General features: G+C 51.8%; 4 protein-coding genes across 4 annotated transcripts; 2 read left to right on the top strand and 2 right to left on the bottom strand.

The window, feature by feature from the left end:
• Positions 1-842: 842 nt before the first annotated feature.
• Positions 843-6,222, bottom strand: LOC105695431. The gene is made up of 4 exons (XM_012416970.1): positions 5,958-6,222; positions 4,809-5,224; positions 1,334-4,327; positions 843-893 (listed from the first exon to the last, which is right to left on the bottom strand). The coding sequence occupies exons 1-4, from the start codon at positions 6,220-6,222 to the stop codon at positions 843-845; spliced, it is 3,726 nt and encodes a 1,241-aa protein (XP_012272393.1).
• Positions 6,223-6,995: 773 nt separating this feature from the next.
• Positions 6,996-9,288, bottom strand: LOC105695848. The gene is made up of 3 exons (XM_012417828.2): positions 8,941-9,288; positions 8,401-8,568; positions 6,996-8,331 (listed from the first exon to the last, which is right to left on the bottom strand). Exons 1-3 carry the CDS (start codon positions 8,996-8,998, stop codon positions 8,102-8,104), a joined length of 456 nt encoding a protein of 151 aa, XP_012273251.1. The 5' UTR covers positions 8,999-9,288; the 3' UTR covers positions 6,996-8,101.
• Positions 9,289-12,288: 3,000 nt separating this feature from the next.
• LOC105695430 lies at positions 12,289-13,211 on the top strand. The gene is made up of 3 exons (XM_012416969.1): positions 12,289-12,337; positions 12,670-12,801; positions 12,991-13,211. The coding sequence occupies exons 1-3, from the start codon at positions 12,289-12,291 to the stop codon at positions 13,209-13,211; spliced, it is 402 nt and encodes a 133-aa protein (XP_012272392.1).
• A 1,634-nt stretch (positions 13,212-14,845) lies between these two features.
• Positions 14,846-18,019, top strand: LOC105695692. Its single transcript, XM_012417489.2, has 3 exons — positions 14,846-16,647; positions 17,004-17,240; positions 17,736-18,019. Exons 1-3 carry the CDS (start codon positions 16,587-16,589, stop codon positions 17,981-17,983), a joined length of 546 nt encoding a protein of 181 aa, XP_012272912.1. The 5' UTR covers positions 14,846-16,586; the 3' UTR covers positions 17,984-18,019.
• Positions 18,020-18,245: the final 226 nt, after the last annotated feature.

The raw sequence follows: 18,245 nt of genomic DNA, 5'->3' as shown, positions 1-18,245 counted from the left end.
TGCAGTTCGCGTGGCACGATTCGCAATACGTACATACGCACAATGGACGCACATCCGTGGGCTGCTATCGAGGTTCCGAAAGCATCAAACACTGCGACACGGAGCGTGGACCAGGAACGGGTAAAAATCTCGCATTAAATTACAATGCGAAGAGGGAAAATGAAAAATTTAACTAACCGTAGCTTCGAGGGGCTACTTAATCCTGTAAGTACACATCAAGTGACCCTAAAGGTCACCTCGTTCGTCACCTCTGCAGGTCCTTACAAATAGTGCATAGACTATCCTAAGGTAGCGCGGAACCTCGGTACTCTTTTTCCAGAAGGGAAGCGCAAAATGGCGGCGTCTCTTTATCCGAAGCGCAAAATGGCGGCGTCTCTTTATCCCAAGCGCACAATGGCGAACGCGGTTAAACGATTCCGCAAGATTTTCCCTCCATTCCACGGCTCCAATTCGGATTGGAATTTAAAACGGAAGCCCACCCTGAAGTACGTATTTTCGAGACGAGACCAAGGCGCACCTCCCCTTTACCTCAAAGTCTCGTGCGATCATTATTCCTTATCGATCCTTAAGGTGGGACGAAACCAGCGTCCAAAGATTCTCGTTTACGATACTTTTCTCCAAACCGCGGTTACCGAATGATTTCAGATCTTACCACGGGAATACGAGGACTCTAATAAAAGTCCCGCCTCCCGTGAAACTCCATTTTTCAACTTTCCTCGTAAACGTCTTTTAAATTCCTTATAAAAAGAAAAAAATATATAGGAGCAGAACCTTCCTTAGGCCTTCCGTATTGTCTTGGTGAAATTTCAAACGATTCGATACGCGAGGTTCAGAGAAACGTTTCACAAAGGATTGACCTTCCAAAAGTCACTTTCATGTCGCCTTAAGGTGATCTGAAAGTGTGATATACACACACGAAAAAGTCAAAGTAGTTATAAAACTGTTCTCCAAACTGGGCGCACCGAATTATCTAAAACTTTAACACATGATTATGGAGGCTCTAAGGAAGAACGCGTTGCCCGTGAAATTTGATTTTTCGACAAATTTCGTGCACCCAGTTTGAAGAAAAGCTTTATCAATATTTTTGTTATGTATGTATCACACTTTCATATCACCTTAAGATTCACGTCGAGCGTTAAGACCTACCATGAGTCTCGGTCTGCGATTCAAGGGAATTGAATGCGTCATTCTCGACCTTGGTAGGGCACTCAGAGGGGGACCGGATATCGAGGTCGATCGGAATCTTCTCCGGGGCGGATTACGTAGTCCGAGCGCGATGCTCGACGCGACCTCTCCCGGAGGGTGACCCAGTCGGAGGAAAGCGACCGTCCACTCGCCAGACGGTCTCGGTAGGCGCCAGGGGGCTGAGGCTCTGTCTCCTGCGGGAGCCGTACCATACCGACCACCCTCGATCCCCGGAGTTGGTCTCGTCAGGTGCCGAGTCGCGTCCTTGTCGACGACCATCTTCGGTCTCCGTCCTGGAGATTTCTCTGCCGGTGCGTCTGGCCTCCATTTCCCTGGCGACGTCCTTCCGTAAAGGCAGGGCCGTCGAGGAGGCGATTCCTTCCTCGATCGCTCTACTTCGTTTCGAGCCTGGAGTTTCCTTCCCCTCCAGGGTATTCGGGAGCACGCGAGGTCGCCGCCGAACGGTCTCCGAGTAGGTCGCCCTACCCGGAGGAGCGACCTCGCCGTCGAAGGATCGAGTCCTCTCCTCGGCCCCGGGGGAGCCCTCCAAGGACTCCGAGCTTTCGGCGCGTCGACCTGCCCTCTCGTCCTGGATCCCCGCGTTGTCCAGGGTCCTGATCAGCCAGGAGTCCGTCCGGACGTTGCTCCTGCACCCCTGAGCGCAGGGTCTCTTGGGTCTCGGAGAAGGCTTCCTGGCGAGGCCGGATCCAGAGTCCTCCTCCGAGACCTCGTAGCTAGGCAGGTCTTCCTCGGCTGGCTCGACTCCTGGGTCGCTCTTGAACTTTGCCAATGGCTTGGGCTTGGGCTTCGGCTTGGGCTTCATCTTGCACTTCGTCTTAGGGTTGCACTTTGGCTTGCCGCGCTTAGACTTGGTCTTGAAGTTCGAGTTGGAAGGTCTTCGCTGCGACCTGGCGTTGCACTCCTCTCTCGTCGAGGTCCCGTCTTGGGGTCGGTCCTTCACGTTGAGCGCCTCCAGGAGGATCTCGGCGGAGGCGCAGGCGGCCTTCCATGTGACGTCGCCGTGATTCTCTCGAATCAGATGGTCGGACCTTTGGAGGACTCGCCAGGGTCGAGGCTCCGACGAGGAGGACGTTGGGATGAGAAGGTTCGACAGCGGTGCCTCGGTCGACGTCGGCGACCTCGGCGGGGATGACCTGCACGGAGGCGCGAGTGGAGGCGAAGGTGGTGGAGGTGGCGATGATGTCAAGGGCGAGGAAGACGACGAAATGGGGGGTGGGGAGGACGACAACGACGAGGGCTGTCGATCGACCTGGGGATTCGCGACGACCGTGGGTGCTGGAGGCAGCTCGATCGGTTCCTCGTCCAACTCCGCCCTCGTCGTCGGTGGATCTCGTCGAAACCGATCCGAAACCTGATTATGAATCCCCCCTCCTCCTAAATGCGACGAAGACGAGTTTTCATGCCGACGATGGGGTCGATGTTGGTGCCGCTTTTTGGGAACGTTGTAGCTCCCCGGTTTCATGTACACGCGCACATCCTCCGAGGAGTCGTACTCCTCGATCCGACCAGGGGCGGCTCGGGGGTTGGGATCGTTAAGGAAGTTGCAGGCGTTCCACGGGGCGGTCTGGATACTCTGCATGTTCCTCAGGGTGTGCAGCTGCCGGTTGGCGTCGAGGTGCAGCTGCCGACCGAGGTCCAGAGCGCTGCGGGAGAGATCATGCGGAGCTGCAGCGCGCAGAGCCCCTGCGAGCGGACTCGAGTGCCTCATGCTGGCGAACCACGCCGAGAGGTTGGCCGCCATCCCCTCGGGGTCCCTTCCCGTCCCCGAGGTGTTCGGCTCGATCTGGCTCAACAAAGTCATCCTGTTCCTGGGCACGGCGGCCACCCGCAGCGCCTCGGCCGCTTCCGCACTAGCCCCCACCGCGTCGAGACCCTGCACCCCGGAACCATGGTCGACGAACAACGCCTCGACCCGGGTGGTCGCGTTCCTCCTGAACGCAAAAGCCGGCTCCGTCATCCCCGTGGAGTACCCGGTTCCGCTCGTCGAGACGACCCCAAAAACCGACCTCTCGCGGCCCGGGAGTTTGTACGTCGCGGATCGACTCCTCCTCGCGGCGCTCGAGCCTCTACCCTCCATGACTTTGTCCCTCAGGGTGCGGAACTCCTTGGTGAGGGAACATCGACTCGCCCCCGCCTTCCCAGGATCCGGAGCCTTGGCAGGGACCGTCCACTTCCCTCGCGGTTTCCCAGAGGAAGTCGACCCGGCGTCGGTCTCTCGGCGATGACGTCGCTCCGTTGAGCCCCCGAAGAGGTCACTGGTGACGTAGAGGGACACATCCCCGGGGAAGGAAATAGCGCCTGGACCGATGTCGCGCTCCTCGCTCGTATCCGGGGAGGTCGTTCGATTTTTCTCGATCCACAGGAAGCTGCGCACCAGGTTCCCCAGGAGCTCGTGCGTGCTGGCCTCCCAGGCGCGGAAACACCCGGTCAGCTCCGGGTCGTACTTCTCGTTCAGGCTGGGATAGTGCCGCTTGTTGATGTAGTTATCCAAGATCAGCCAGCCATTGCCGATGCGCACAAGGGCGTTCACGAGGTCGTGCACCAGGACGCGGTCCCCGGCGAAGACGGGGAAGCAAGTCGAGGATTTGGTCAGCGCTGTTCTGGTAGCGGATGACAGTCCTGCCAGCCATCCGTGTCGTGGATCTCGCGCGTACTCGGAGGAACTCAGGATGGCCTCTGCTTCGTTGCAACCCCTGTAAATCGTCCCCCGAATCAGCTCCGCGTAGTGGCGTTCCTCTAGGAGGTCCTTGGTCTGCGTCCCGACCGATTTGGTGGCTGATCCGGATGCGTAGTCGGCGCCGTAGTCGGCGAACCAGGAAGTGGTGCTTCTCTCGGATAGGTGGTCCCCGCCACCCCCCAGAGGACTCGTCTCCGGTTCCCGGAGGTCGTTCGAGGAGGCGGTGTTGCAGAGGGCGGAGACCATGCGCTCGGCCTCGATGGTGAAGTCGAAGCTCGTCGACGACTCTCCGGAACGCGGGGGTTCCTCGGGACCGGGTCCAGGACCGAGCACGGGGCCCTTCCCGGGTGGAGGGCTAGACTCCGAGGCCTCGAAGAAGCCGCTCGACGAGGACAAGGGACCGTATCTGGCCGCCCCGGAACGCCACTCTTCCTCGGACTTGATCTAAAGCAAATTTCCGGTTACGGAACAAGGATTTCTTTTGACTTTTTGAGAAACTTCCCGAGTCGAATTCGTTTACCTCGGGTAAACCTTGAGAACGCGCAGAAGAACGATATACCGAGAAAAGGAGTTATGAAATAGGCCCCAGGGTCTAAAAAATATCACGTACAACAAGAGAATCTATGAATAATATTAAGAATCATAAATCCAAAAAAATCGAAAAAATTGGACTTTGCGGTTCTCAGAGAGCTAAAGTAAAATTTTCTCTCGGCAATCCAATCAAATAAACGGTCAATGATCAAAGGTTTTATAAATGATCAAACGATGAAACAAAGTATAAATAATGAAATGAATAAATGATAATTGATGAAATAGTGAATAAACGACCGAGAGGACCTAGAGGTTCAGGTAAAATAAATTCGACTCGAGTTCCAATCGCTCCGACTTAATAATCCCGGAACGATTCGAGACGGCATCGACGCACCTCCTCGACGTCGAGACGCCTCACGGGCGGCACTTCCGTCGTCCTCTGGGTCTCGTTCCCGACTGACCGAAGACTCGTCCGCGCGGTGTTCGCGGGGGGCATCGACACCACTCCGGGAACCTGAGCACCCTGGAAAGCCGCCATCGCGAACGAGCTCGCGGACGGCAGATGGAAGCCAGGGTTCCCGGTGGACGCGGTCGGCGGAACCACCGCGGCGGACACGCCGTAGTAGGGTCCCGGTCGCTGCTGCGGCTGCTGCGGCCCTCCCGCCGCGGAGCTCCGGTCCTGGAGGAAGCAAAAGGTCTGCGGCACTTCCCCGGGAGCGAAGAATCGAGCCTGTGGAATCAGCGTTAAGCTCGAACCTCCGGCAAAGTGTTCTCCGAACGGAGCTCGACACACGGCTTGAGAGGCGACCACTGGAAAATACCATTTTCAACATTTTCCACACTTTTCCGAATTCTTATCAACGCGGTTAATCCTCCATAACTACCATTTTCAAGCGAGAAAACCACTGCCACGTGAAAATTTTTAATATTAACCTCCTGATATGAACCGACTATTTCATTTTTCAATTTACGATCTACATTGGTTTCTTTAATTATAACGTTTATGAATTTTCAATTTTGTTGTAAAGGAGTGACACAGTAATAAGGTACTGCATTCAGTTTAGCCGGGAAAATCAAACGAACTTAAAAATTATTAATTTTCAGGTATGCGATGTCAAAGTCACGTGGCGTTATTGAGGATTAACTCCTATTTTCAAGCGAGAAAACCACGGCCACGTGAAAATTTTTAATATTAACCTCCTGATATGAACCGACTACTTGATTATCAATTTACGATTCTACATTGGTTTCTTTAATTAGAACGTTTATGAATTTTCAATTTTGTTGTAAAGGAGTGACACAGTAATAAGGTACTGCATTCAGTTTAGCCGGATAAATCAAACGAACTTAAAAATTATTAATTTTCAGGTATGCGATGTCAAAGTCACGTGGCGTTATTGAGGATTAATAAGCAAAAGCGTGGAAAGAAGAATTCGTAAGTAAATAAATAGTACGGTATAATAGCAGGTAAAATAAAATAAACTCTGCGTTTAACGTATCGACAGATTCCGTAGGAATTTTCTCGTTCTCGCAGAACGCTAACCTGGAGGTTGCAGAGCTGCAGGACCTGGGGCTCCCGTAGGAGCTCTCTGAGAGCCCGAATAAAGGCAAGTTGAATTCAGACTGGCGCTGCAATGTTGCAAAGTGGCAATGGGGCCGTAAAATACGTGTTGTTGTTGGTGCTGCTGTTGCTGCTGACGATGCTGTCGGTGGCGTTGCTGGTGCAACAGAGGAGAACAAGAAGGAGCGGACAGACCAGGAGTTTGCAGGGACGATCTGGAGGGTCGAGCCGTCGCGGTGGGGTACATGGTCCGATTGGTCGAGGACGACGTCGACTAACGATCACCAGTATCTACAACAGTTGGAACATTCCATTGATTTCTATTTACAGGTCACTCGAGTCATTTTCGCGTTTAAAAAAAAAAAGAAATAAGGTTTGTATCCTCATCATCCCGAGTTAAAAGTAATCCAGATGGAGGGATACATTCTAGAGGCCCGATAAAGGTACCTGGGGGTCGTCGAACCCTGGAATCTTCCGACGACCTCGGACAACATTGAGGTCCATGATCCAAAAACCAACATTCTTGGTAAATTGCAGCGCTTCCGGCACCGTGAACGCGAAAACGAGAAAACCAACGGAAACGAGGAAAGAGCGTCTCTCTCGGCTCGGAGGCGCGAAAGGACGAATGCGCGAACCAAGGATTTCCGATGGGGCGATACGAGACCTCAGGGCACGTCTCGGCTGAGATTACCACCTAATCATCCTGGATGCTCTTCGGCGGGATCCTCGAGAAGTCGCGGCCCGGTCGAACCTAAATCGGTCTCTCCTTAAATAGGCCGTAACTAAACGGAATTATCCTCGGAAAACCTCGGAGAACTGCCAATGGATTCGCACTACCGGTTGAAAGGATCAGAAACAAATGTCCCCGCTGTCCCGTCTGACAACCGAAGGAAAAAAACATGATTTTCAACCCCCGACCTTCTTTTCATGGCGGTCCAATCGGAAACAAGGAGAGCGGGGAGTATGTCATATATCTCCCGTATAAAATACATCTCATGTGCCAGAAATACGTCGGCGGAATATCATTACGGGAGGTTTTATTCTTCCCCTTATATACCTTAAAAGTATAAACATACGTTACACAAGCCGTGACGCCGGAAACGCGCGGTCGATATCAAGTAGAATGACGTGATTCCTTCGGAAAGGCTGATTCACCGTCCGGGTATCCGGCTTAATATTATTATACCGAGTCGACGTAACATTACCCTCGGTGCGACAATTGCGAGATTAAAGAATAATCGGCACTTTGGCTCAGAGATTCAAGAACCATGAGTCAATCTACCGCTCTGAAACCATGAATGCCGTACCGGAATTCCTTTTCACGGATTCCGCTCCATTCCAGACGATAAAACGAATAGATCTACCGCGACGTATATATCGACTGTTCGTCCAGTCTGATTTTAACGCATTATTAATTTTTTTTCTTTCTTCAAAATCTAATCATATCTACAACGGGAGCGCTCTTTTTCCCTGTCTCAACCCCCGACCTTATTTTTACAGAGGTCCAATCGGACACAAGGAGAACCAGGATTACAACATACATATCTGCCGTCTAAAATACATCACATGCGTCAAACATACGCCACCGGAATATCATTACACGTTTTATTATTTCCGTTATATGCCTTAAAAAGTTTAAAGGTACGCTACCAAAGCCGTGACGTCGGAAACGCGTGGTGGTAATCGGGTGGAGTGTCGTGGTCCCATCGAGACGGCTAATTCACCGTCCGAGGGACTTTACCGAGCCGACGTCGCGTCACTGGCGTTGCGACACTTGCTCGAGGATGGATCGATCACCAAAAGCGAGATGATCTCGGCACTTTGGGACAGAAATTCGGAATACAGGTGGATCTATCGATAACGCAACGGAACCAATTCACGCCGTACCGAGATTGGATTTCACGGCGTCACGGGTTCCGTTCCGTGCCGGACGGTAAAACGCACCGTCCTCCCGCGACGGGACGAAAATTCGAGCACCGCGATCGGTAACGCGTTATTATTTTTTTTTTCCAAATCTTATCTTATCTACGACGGGAGCGGTCTTTTTCCCTATCTCGGTGTCCAATGCCCCGGCGAGGATCGACCCCTTCCGAGGTCGACCGCGACGCTGATCGATACGAAGGGCCCTAGAGGCGAACCAGGCCAGAGACGCAACCGAAGAAGCTCCCCAAAAGACATAGAAGAATCAAAGATCCGGAGGCTGCTCCAAATCCAGACCGCACGGCGTCGTTGCAGAAGTCGGTCGTGCAGGAGCAGACTTCCTGACGGCCACCGAAACCACTTCTTTGGTAGCACTTCCCCTTGTAGTTGGACTCGTCCCATCCGCAGCCTCGTATCACTCTGGTATCAGCGGGCACTGAAAGGAACGCCTCGATAAGAACCTCCCTTTTGATACCACCCTCCCACCCACCCTGTCGTCACTCACGTCCATTCACGCTAAACTCGATGACCTGCGTGATCTTCCTGCACATGGTGTACTTGGCGCCCTCCACGTGCTCCGAGCAGTCCTTCTTCAGACTATCCGGTGGCTGCTTTTCCGCGCATCGGCTCTCGTTGTGGCTGTTGCACTCGAAGCACTGCAGAGCCCCCACGACTGTCGGGTACACCAAAACATCGACGTGGATTAGTACTCGGGGACAAATCGACTCCGAGGAGCCTATCGGCCCGAGGTCAAGCTCTGCCCCGAGTCTCGATAAGGCCGTCTCGATAACGAGACGCGGTCGCTCTTTACGTCGATTCCCTCCGATGACGAATCGAGGCGCAAATGCCGAAAGAAGGGGGCGGACGTGCTCTGGCATCGATGACCGGTGTTAACTTTCGATTAGGGTCGACGGATGAACTCTCGGTAAAGAGCGCTTCATCGATCGGCGATGCCGTCGCGACGGCGCAACCCCGTTCGATCGGGCACCCTCTGGAAGACGAGGGTGCGAAAGGTGCGAAGTTGCCACCTTGGCTCGGAACTCACCGCAGCAGTCGAGGAGTAGGTAGACGTTGCAGAGGACGAGGAGCGATCGCGTCCTCATGGTGCCGAGATGATGGGTCTCTGGTGTCCGCACGCGCCTCCGGGAGCTACTGGCCGAGCGACTGCGATAACCGACGACACCGACCGGCCGATCGACGGCCAGACAAACTCCTCGCCACCCCCCGACGCCGCCTCGCTCTGGATAGGCCTCTAACGGGGTCGCGGGTAGAGGGGACCACTCGCTAGCGGAAAGCAACCCAGGGATGCCATCCGAGCCTTCCGTTTCCGTAGCGTTCTTCGAGACGGATTAACGTCGTGGCGAGGGGAACGCCGGTCCAGGATCGTCGGCGGCGACGATCAAGCATCGACGTCGAGAAGGACGACGATCCTGGTCGTCCTGAAACAAGGCTATTAATTAGGCACCCCTTAATTTTATTTTTTTTTTTTTTTTCTTCTTAATTGAAACAATTATATTTTTTATTTCTCGTCATGAGAAAGCTTTTCAAGCTGGATTGGTTGGATTGATTGATGTGTTGCTGCATCTTAAAGACCAAGGATGAAGAAGAAAGCCGGGCTAAAGAAGAAGCTTAGCTCGTACCAAGACGCGGGGCGCTCCGAGGCAATGCTTAACGCGGTTCCGAAGCGCCTTTTGGAAGTCCACAAGGGAGGTTTTTTTAGTGGGTGAAAGTCCCACATATCCCTTTGCGTCTGAACACCAACGCAGGGAACCTTTTGAAGGTTTTTCCTCCCGGAAAGAAAAAAAATAATAAAGTTGGATTGGTTAAAAAGTATTATGTTCTTGTGGTGAAACTGCCAAATCGCCGTTTGACATGCCTTGATGGTGGTTGCACCCCCTTAAAGTGTCTAATGGCAGATAAAAAAAATACCTGTCGCTTAATTTTTAGTCTATCATAATATATTATAAAATATATGAAATCGGAGAGATCGACCTGGGACACCTTCCTTGTTAGAGAGCGGCGATCAGAACTTCGGTCCTCTCCAGTGGATTCGCTTTATCTGAGGCGCACCGATGCCGATTCGGCGAAACTTTGCAAAGTTATCTGAAACGCAGATTGTGCGAACTGTGCCATTGAAACGCGTGTTTACAACGTTTCGTCGGATTGACCTCGGTACGTGTCGGATTCTACTGTACGAGATCATCCTTTCAAGCGGTCGCAAACGATCCTCATATTTCGCAAGAAGGGACCCTTGCACCGTCAATTTTCCCGCGTTTCCCCGAATTTTCCAAGATTTCCCGGCGGAGACGCGCGGCTCGATCGGGGGGGAAAAAATGACAAATTGGCAGACGCGAGGCCGTAGGATAAATAAGGAAGGCCGTAGGTGGTTGCGTGTACGTACTTTACGACGAACCGCGTGTAAAGTGGCCGCCCGGGCTACCGGACCGCTTTGAGTGGATAATGTCTCTTTTCCTGTGACGCGACAATGCCGTGAATCCGCACGTACGCTCGCGCGACCGAGTCGACTTCCCCGTCGATTCCGAGCACGGTTCGAGTCAAGAGACTCGAGTCCCTCCTAATGCCCGACGATTCGCTTAGGGAAAGATACTTCGACGCTTGCTCCGGGTTGTTACGAACGTTAACGCGTCCGTTTAGCGACCACCTCGGGCCCTGACACACTTTTCCACCTTCGGGCTCTATTTGCCTCTTCTGGCCAGCCCGAGCCTCCCAGTCGAAACGATAAAAAGGAAAAAAATTTAAATTTATTTAGAACATTGCTAATATCGAACGTCATCGATGAAAATGGCGAACGATGAAGTTTCATCGATCGTGCCGAGTCGAGCAAAGAAAAGCTCGATATTAGCAATGTTCTAAATAAATTTTTAATTCCTAGGGAATTTATACATTGAAATGTTTACGGATTAACTACTTGTAGACGAGGCTCTTGGGTAATTGAAATATGACTGGAAATTGCCATGCTCACAGTAACGAGGTGTTATAGAGGGTTAAGGGGATGTGAAAGTGGCATCCAAAAGCTCAATCGTTCATAAAACTTTTCTACAGACTGGGTGTCTCAAATCGTTTCATGCTTTAAAACGTGAATATGGAGGCCTTAAGGTAGGTCCTGAAACTCCCGAAATATCAATTTTTATAATCTATTTTTAAAATACCCATAAACAAATTTGAAAAGAATTGAAATTTCAGGAGTTTCAGGACCTCCTTTATAGTCTTCCTTTTCATGCTGTAACGTTTCAAACTATCCGGTAAACCGAGTTGGGAGAAAAGTTTTATAAACAAAACCTCTTGGACGTCACTTTCACATCGCCTTAAATGCGACCAGCGATGGACTAGGGTATAAAGTGAAGTTGAATGTAAGTTTGACAAACAGGACGTGAAGTTTCCAGTTTCTATGCGAATATCGGGCAGGATACATTTTTCATCCAAGTTGTTTCGAGTTTTTCCCACCAAGTCGACTGTGACTACGATCCGAGTTGTAACCTACTCTCGGTCCGAAATCTCGGATGTAAAGCTCGAATGAAAAATCCATCCCGTTCCGGTTTCACAAACTTCGTATCATATCACATCCGACATTCTATTGCGTCCGATATTGCATCAAACTTCACATCTTGGGTCGAGATACAGTATCGAGGACACGAACCCTAAGGGGGCCTCTTTCAAAATCTATTTTCTGTAATATCGATATCGTTTTATACAGACCGAAGGCTATTCAAAGGAATTACGACTCTTCCGAGGAATTCAATGGTACGTACATTGGTAGACATGAATGCCTTCCCATCGTGCATTGCCGTTACCGTGTCTACAGGGAAAGCATTTATGTCCGCCACTGTACAAGCGCGATCCGTTCTCGTCAACGTACTCATCCGAAGTTGTTCTCCATTTCTCGTGTTCCACTTCAAGCCGTAAGCTGACATCGCTTATCATTAATTCGGCATTAATTAACGCAATATATCCATAACCTCGAACGCCTTGGGAGGTGCTTATGATTTTCATTTTGATCCGACTTCAAAGATCTCGTCGAGTCCCTTCTTCGGAAATCCATCGCCATCTTCGTCGGGAGATTTTCAAATACTGGAAACGAGATCGCAAACGTGAAAAATCGCCTCCCATTTCCGTCTCTCGACAAACTTTTGACAAGACAGCGTCAGGAGGAGAAATCTTCTCAGCCTGAAACAAAGAAATTGGAAAGGTTGTAGATCGGTATGTTAAACGTGTTCCGGCGAAAAGAGTAACAGCATAGACGTTTATATTTGTGCATTCAAAGGGCGATAAAGAGTAAACGACTTTAGAGGCCATAACGGTTGAACGCGAATTTCCTGGAGGGAAACGAGACCCTGAAGAGGGCATTGAAACCCGTTGAAGGAAGAGACTAAGTATGCGGCATACCCTGAGGATCTTTGTGGCCATTTTAGCTCTTCACAGGCGTAAGTTCCCCGAAATGTTCCGAGATAAAACCGGGTTTTCCTGGATAAAGTCGATTCACCCTGTTCGTCCGAACTATCTAATATGTCATTCAAAGTTTCGTCAGATCTGTCCGATAAGTGCTGTGCCAATGTGGGTCCACCTTTAGATTTTATCGAATTTGCATCGGCACATGTCGGAGCCAATATACGATATAGTCTGAATCGACCTTTAACCGTATCTCACGAGTTATTTGTGTGATTTCATTCCTGATATCGTGGGTAACGGTGTCGGTAATTTTTCGAATGGCCGCCGACGACTCGGGTGGCGCCATCTGTTCGCCGGCCGCGAGAAGCTTCCAGAGGACTCGAGTGTTACCAGTGCAACAGCAAAGAGAACGAGCGGTGCACGGCCGGTAAAGTAGACCCCTCCTATCTGAGGTCCTGCCCCGAATCGCGGCCGTTCTGTCGCAAGGTCGACTCCAAGTGTAAGTAAACCCCTCGAGACGCCATAATCTTCCGGTGGCGCCGAACGGCCCGAGCGCATATAGGTCGGGGATTCGAGCGACTCGACCCTCCCGTGACTCATATCCGCGAACCTAACGTCGTTCCGTCGAATTGCCGCGATATGGACGGGGCGCCGTCTCGCTCCCTAAACGTCTCTTCCCCTGTCGTAGATTACTTCATGGACTCGCCCGAGCGCTTCGTCAGCAGGGAGTGCTCCCGATCGGTGGACGCCGACGAAGGCTGCTACGTCGGCCGATACACCTACGACAGCTACCAGGAAATTTGCGAGTGCGGTTCTCCGGGATGCAACCGAGCGTCGTCTCCTAGAGGAGGGTCCTTTCCGCTCCTGCAGCTCGCCTTCGCGCGCTTCCTCCTCTTGGACCTCGTCTAGACGTTCTTCTTGAAAATAGTCCTTTTAAAAAGTATTCCGGGCACATGTAACGATAATTACCGGAAGGTCTGCGAGGGCGATTCTCCTGGACGCGATCGAACTTTGTCTGGAGGAGCGACGCCGTTTCCGCCCTCCCTGTGGATCGCTTTCGACTGTCTTTTCCTCTTGAACTTGCTCTAAACCTTACCCTTGGAAATAGTTATTCCCAGGAGCATCTAGATTTGTAGAAACGTAAACGGCCGAGTCGTCCAGTGTTTACTGCCCGCGACTCTTCCGACCACTCGGTGGCAACGTCCGTCGCCGGGCGTGGAGCCACGCTATTTCCCATCTCCGGAGGGGAGGAGCTATTTGGGTCGCGGCAATGTGGCGCCCGGCGCCCCGACGTCTTGCCCGCGGCCGAGCTCGCGGACCCTTTATTTTCGCCTCCGCTCCCTTTGCCCTCCGCGATTCCGCCATTCCTCCGCGGCCGCGTACGTCGTAGCTCCGGAATTGGCTGCCAAAGCCGAGCAATTCCGCGCGTTTAGGCCCGGGTCACTCGTACGCGTTTTTGCACCTGGCAAGGCTGCGTTCGTTGCGGTTCCCGAAATGACTTCTGAATTGGCTCCCAAAACCGAGCAATTGCTCGCGTTTAAAGTAATATGAAAGGGTCATTCTATATATATAAAACGTCAAAGTATTCATAAAACTTTTCTCCAAACCGACGCCTTATTGGACATTTTTCAATTAATTATTACAAACAAACTATAAATCGTAGGGAAAAATTGTATAGAGCTTTCTGACTTCATTTTCAGCATTGTAGCTGATAGCAATTTCAGCGATTTTAAAACAGCGCCGGGTAAACCGTGGTCACCGATTTTGTTCCACCCTGTGTAGTTAGCTATAAATTGCACCCTCGCAAACACGCCGTATGGGGCATTTTTCAATTAATTATTACAAACAAACTACAAATCGTAGGGAAAAATTGTACAGAACTTTTCGACTCCATTTTCAGCATTGTAGCTGATAGCAATTTCAGCGATTTCAAGGCAGCGCCGGGTAAACCGTGATCACCGACTTTGTTCCACCCTGTGTAGATAGCTATACATTGCACCCTCGCAAACACGCCGTATGGGGCATTTTTCAATTAATTATTACAAACAAATTATAAATCGTAGGGAAAAATTGTACAGAGCTTTTCGACTCCATTTTGAGCATTGTAGCTGATAGCAATTTCAGCGATTTCAAGGCAGCGCCGGGTAAACCGTGATCACCGACTTTGTTCCACCCTGTGTAGATAGCTATAAATTGCACCCTCGCAAACACGCCGTATGAACGAGCCCTTGCTCGAACGACGGCCGAAAGAAAGGGGTGGGTCGACTTTTCGAGACATCGAGATCCCGGTCGATCCCAGAAGAGTCGTTCACGAGCGATCGGCTGATCGTTGAGACAGGGTGGCGGGTGGCGGCCACGCGTCTCCGTGGCGTCGAGGGTGGGCGCCGCGGCGCCGGGCGTCCCCCGACCCCCGACCCCCGACGCCGATACACCGAGCCCCACTGACCAACCGTATTCGACTCCGGACGACGAGACGACGAAACCGTATCGATCCCCGAGGACTCGACGCTCGAGAAAGTCGACTCGGTGGTATCCAAAGACCGAATTTCCAACGGGCACCCTTCGCGCATAACGCCATTAGCAATGAGTCCTCTAATATAGGAGTACCATAATTTGCAAAAATTTGCAAAATTTGCAAAATTTGCACAATTTGCAAAATTTGCACATTTTGCAAAATTTGCGCTAATTGCGCAATTTATACAATTTATACAATTTATGAGCTCCGACCTTGATCTTTGAAACCGGGGACGGAAAGACGGAAGATCTCCCACGCATGTCACATATGATCTCAACGCGCTCGACGAGACTCGTGCGACTCGCTAATTTCGCCCTGGATCCCTAACTATGCTAATTAGCAGCCGCGCTAACTACTGAGCTTTGCGACGTGGTCGACATGTACCGAACAATGGCGTTAAAAAAAATACGACGCATATATGACTGTTTTGAAGCCTTGGAGTTCATTTGCACTAGATCCTCCGACTTATCGATCGACGGTGTAATTCCATGATAATGAGAATAATCAAAGTTTAGTATATAGTTTATATGTAGGTAAGGGTTTCTTTTCGAGAAATATTATACGAGAGCGAAGGGAGTTCCGGCACGGAAGTCCGAGTCCATAGGCGACTCTCGCCTGGACGACTTGACAAGATTCGTATCATAAATTCTGCTTTTCCGATGCAGTTTTGAAACAGTATTCACGCCTGTGACAACGTGTAGATGTGTGCGAGGGCGGGGCGGTATCACGTAGAGAGAAAACCTGGAGTTGGAAACACGGAAGCATTTTTTTTTTTTCTGGACAAAAGTTTCGAAAGGGGCGCGTTCCCATCGTACTTCACGTGCGCTTCGACGATCCGACAAAATTTGTATAGACAGCTCGCAATGTCGTCAAATTCTGAATGGTATGCACATCCGTGACATGTACGGATGTGCGAGTACAACGCGGTATCGTGTCGAAGTCGAGCGTGAAATCGGAAACACCGGAATACTATTTTTTTTTTTTTTTTAAGAAATGTACACGTGGCATATTCGAGGAGGAACGCGTTCCCACGAGTTTTGACAGTTCTGCAAAATTTGTATAGAAAGTTCGAAACGTATTGAAATTTTAAATAGCATCCACCCTTATGACGACATGTACGTGTAAATGCAACGCGGTACCGTGTCGAGGGTGAACGTAAAATCGGAAACACGGGAATTCTTTATCATTTTTTATTTTTAAACGCACACGTGGCATATTCGGGGAGGAACGCGTTCCTCGCGTCTTTTTAGGCCTTCCCACGTGCGCTCGACTATTCGGCAAAACTCATATAGGAAACTCTGAAGGTTGTCAAATTCTAAACAGCATCCACCCTTATGACGACATGTACGTGTAAATGCAACGCGGTACCGTGTCGAGGGTGAACGTGAAGTCGGAAAGCCGAGAACTCTCTCTCTCTCTCTCTTTCTCCGTATCTGTCTCTCTTTCCGGAGCCGCGCACGCGTCGGTCGGGGAGGGCCGCGTCCCCCACGCCTTCCGACGCCTTCCCACGCGCCCCACGCGCGCTCGAGCGAATCCACAGGAGGGATCAAAAGAGGTGGAGGAATCGGCGCGCCACGCATGCTTTCCCTCCGGGTATTTACGCGGATCGCGGCGTCCGCGCCGGCGAGACGGGGCGGCATTCTCGAGCTCGCTCGGCTCCGGTAGACACGCATCCTCGGAGACGGTGCGTTCGCCATAGGATTGTCTGGTGCGTTGTCTGGTGTGGCAGCGGGTGGCCAGTCGAGTCCGCCGAAGAAGAGCCAACGGAGATGGGTCCTTTCGGGGCGGTGGGAACGCTCGCGCTTCTCCTTGCCCTCTCGGTCGGTTCAGGTGAAGTTCAAGTTCCTCGACCTCCCCGACGGCGGGAGTCGCCCCGAAGTCGCCGATTCCGGATCCTCCTCGGATCGCGTTAGGCGCAATCGGTCGTCGATTTTTCCGGAAATTTCCCACCAAGAGGGGAGCTCCTTTGAGCCGTCCTCGCGGCGGACCTCCTTTAACGAGGTCGTCTCCGGGAACTCCGGTCCCAACGACGTGCCGGTCGATATTCTTTCCGTAATCCGGCTACGGGAATGGATCCGCCCAAACTTACGATCGGGGATGCGTTTCGGAATCGGCGGAAATTCGACTCGATCTCGACCCTTCGCCTCGAGGGGTGGTCTCTATACGCCGTGTCCATTTCTTCGCAGGGGTCGCTATCAACTGTTACATGTGCAACTCGGTGACGAACGCCGCGTGCGGAAAGGACCTCGATAAGGCCGAGCTGGAGCCGGTCGAGTGCACGGCCGCCAAGATGAACAGCTGGTACGCCAAGACCCAGGACAACCCGATTCTTAAGTCCATCGCCCACCTCTTCGAGGTCGACACCCCGAAGCACTATCAGACCGTCCTGCCCGACATGTCCTGCGCGAAGATGGACCTCACAGGTGCGTCTCGAGATCGCCGATCGAGCATCGATCGAGATCGACGAACCAGAACTCGATCCCCGTCCTCTTTGTTCATCGACCTCGACGACCACGCGAACAAAAAAAAACATTCAGAATTTTGGCAAAGACGAAATTTCATTTTCTCTCATACCGCAGAAATAATCGCAGAGCAAAACTGGAATTTCAAGAAAAAAGGAAAAAAATCAGAAAATGTATATGTAGCGATAGCCAGAAGAAATATTAATGTCACAAGTGGAAAGAATTCCCGGTATACAATTTTTTGACGCTAGCGAAAAATAATGCAATTCTGAATCTTGTTGAAGTAACAATGTTTTTTTTTTTTGTTCTGGATATACCAAGGGCATTTCTAGAATAATATGTAGCTCACCCATTTTCAAGTGTACACGTGAAGCAAGTAAAGCGACTTATGAGGGTGAATTACTATTCCGTGAATAATTTGATTAATGTCGAGGCTTTCCTTCCCGTTTGTTCCAGTCGGTGGCCGGGAGGTGACCATCCGGAGCTGCCAGACCGCGAAGACGGAGTCGATAGACCCGTGCAAGGTGATCTCGTCGAAGCTGTCGGAGAGCGTGGTGGGCGCCGCCGTCGCCTCGGTGGACTACTGCGGCCTCTGCGAGCACGACGGATGCAACGGGGCGCGCGCGCTGTCGGCCCTGCCGCTCCTCCTCTCGGTGCTCGTCTCTGCCCTCCTGGTGGGCTCCCTCGGGACGATCGCCCCCTAGCCGCTCCCGGGCCGCCTCCCGGGGGGAGCCGAGTCACCCCCGGGCATCGCCAGCTCTCCCGGCCACCCGGGGCGGAGGCTAGTCGACCACCACCCGGAGAACCGGCGGATTTCGAGGCACCTGCGGACGCGGTGAATCCGCGACCGCGCTTTGCTCCTTCGCCAGGGTCCGAGGAACTCGCCGAGAAGCGCGTTCTCGGAGGTCTCCTACCAGGCCTCGCATCGCTTTGGTCCTCGTGCTCTCCTCTCCGCCCCCGCCCCCG

The sequence above is a fragment of the Orussus abietinus genome, unplaced genomic scaffold, assembly GCF_000612105.2.
Source record: "Orussus abietinus isolate OABI.00-Male unplaced genomic scaffold, Oabi_2.0 scaffold4, whole genome shotgun sequence".
In the NCBI taxonomy this organism is placed as follows: Eukaryota; Metazoa; Arthropoda; class Insecta; order Hymenoptera; family Orussidae; genus Orussus; species Orussus abietinus.
Note: the sequence above shows the minus strand (reverse complement) of the source record. Positions and strands in the feature narration are given on the sequence as shown.

Coding starts and splice junctions, on each gene's coding strand:
- LOC105695431 (XM_012416970.1), bottom strand. CDS start 6,222: ATGTACCCCACCGCGACGGCTCGACCCTCCAGATCGTCCCTGCAAACT. Junction 4,328..4,808: donor GGCGTCTCGACGTCGAGGAG/GTGCGTCGATGC, acceptor AATTTGCTTTAG/ATCAAGTCCGAGGAAGAGTG. Junction 894..1,333: donor CTACCGAGACCGTCTGGCGA/GTGGACGGTCGC, acceptor TCACACTTTCAG/ATCACCTTAAGGCGACATGA.
- LOC105695848 (XM_012417828.2), bottom strand. CDS start 8,998: ATGAGGACGCGATCGCTCCTCGTCCTCTGCAACGTCTACCTACTCCTC. Junction 8,569..8,940: donor CCTACTCCTCGACTGCTGCG/GTGAGTTCCGAG, acceptor TGTACCCGACAG/TCGTGGGGGCTCTGCAGTGC. Junction 8,332..8,400: donor CGAGTTTAGCGTGAATGGAC/GTGAGTGACGAC, acceptor CGTTCCTTTCAG/TGCCCGCTGATACCAGAGTG.
- LOC105695430 (XM_012416969.1), top strand. CDS start 12,289: ATGCGGCATACCCTGAGGATCTTTGTGGCCATTTTAGCTCTTCACAGG. Junction 12,338..12,669: donor CATTTTAGCTCTTCACAGGC/GTAAGTTCCCCG, acceptor GGCCGCGAGAAG/CTTCCAGAGGACTCGAGTGT. Junction 12,802..12,990: donor TCGCAAGGTCGACTCCAAGT/GTAAGTAAACCC, acceptor CCCCTGTCGTAG/ATTACTTCATGGACTCGCCC.
- LOC105695692 (XM_012417489.2), top strand. CDS start 16,587: ATGGGTCCTTTCGGGGCGGTGGGAACGCTCGCGCTTCTCCTTGCCCTC. Junction 16,648..17,003: donor TGCCCTCTCGGTCGGTTCAG/GTGAAGTTCAAG, acceptor ATTTCTTCGCAG/GGGTCGCTATCAACTGTTAC. Junction 17,241..17,735: donor CGCGAAGATGGACCTCACAG/GTGCGTCTCGAG, acceptor CGTTTGTTCCAG/TCGGTGGCCGGGAGGTGACC.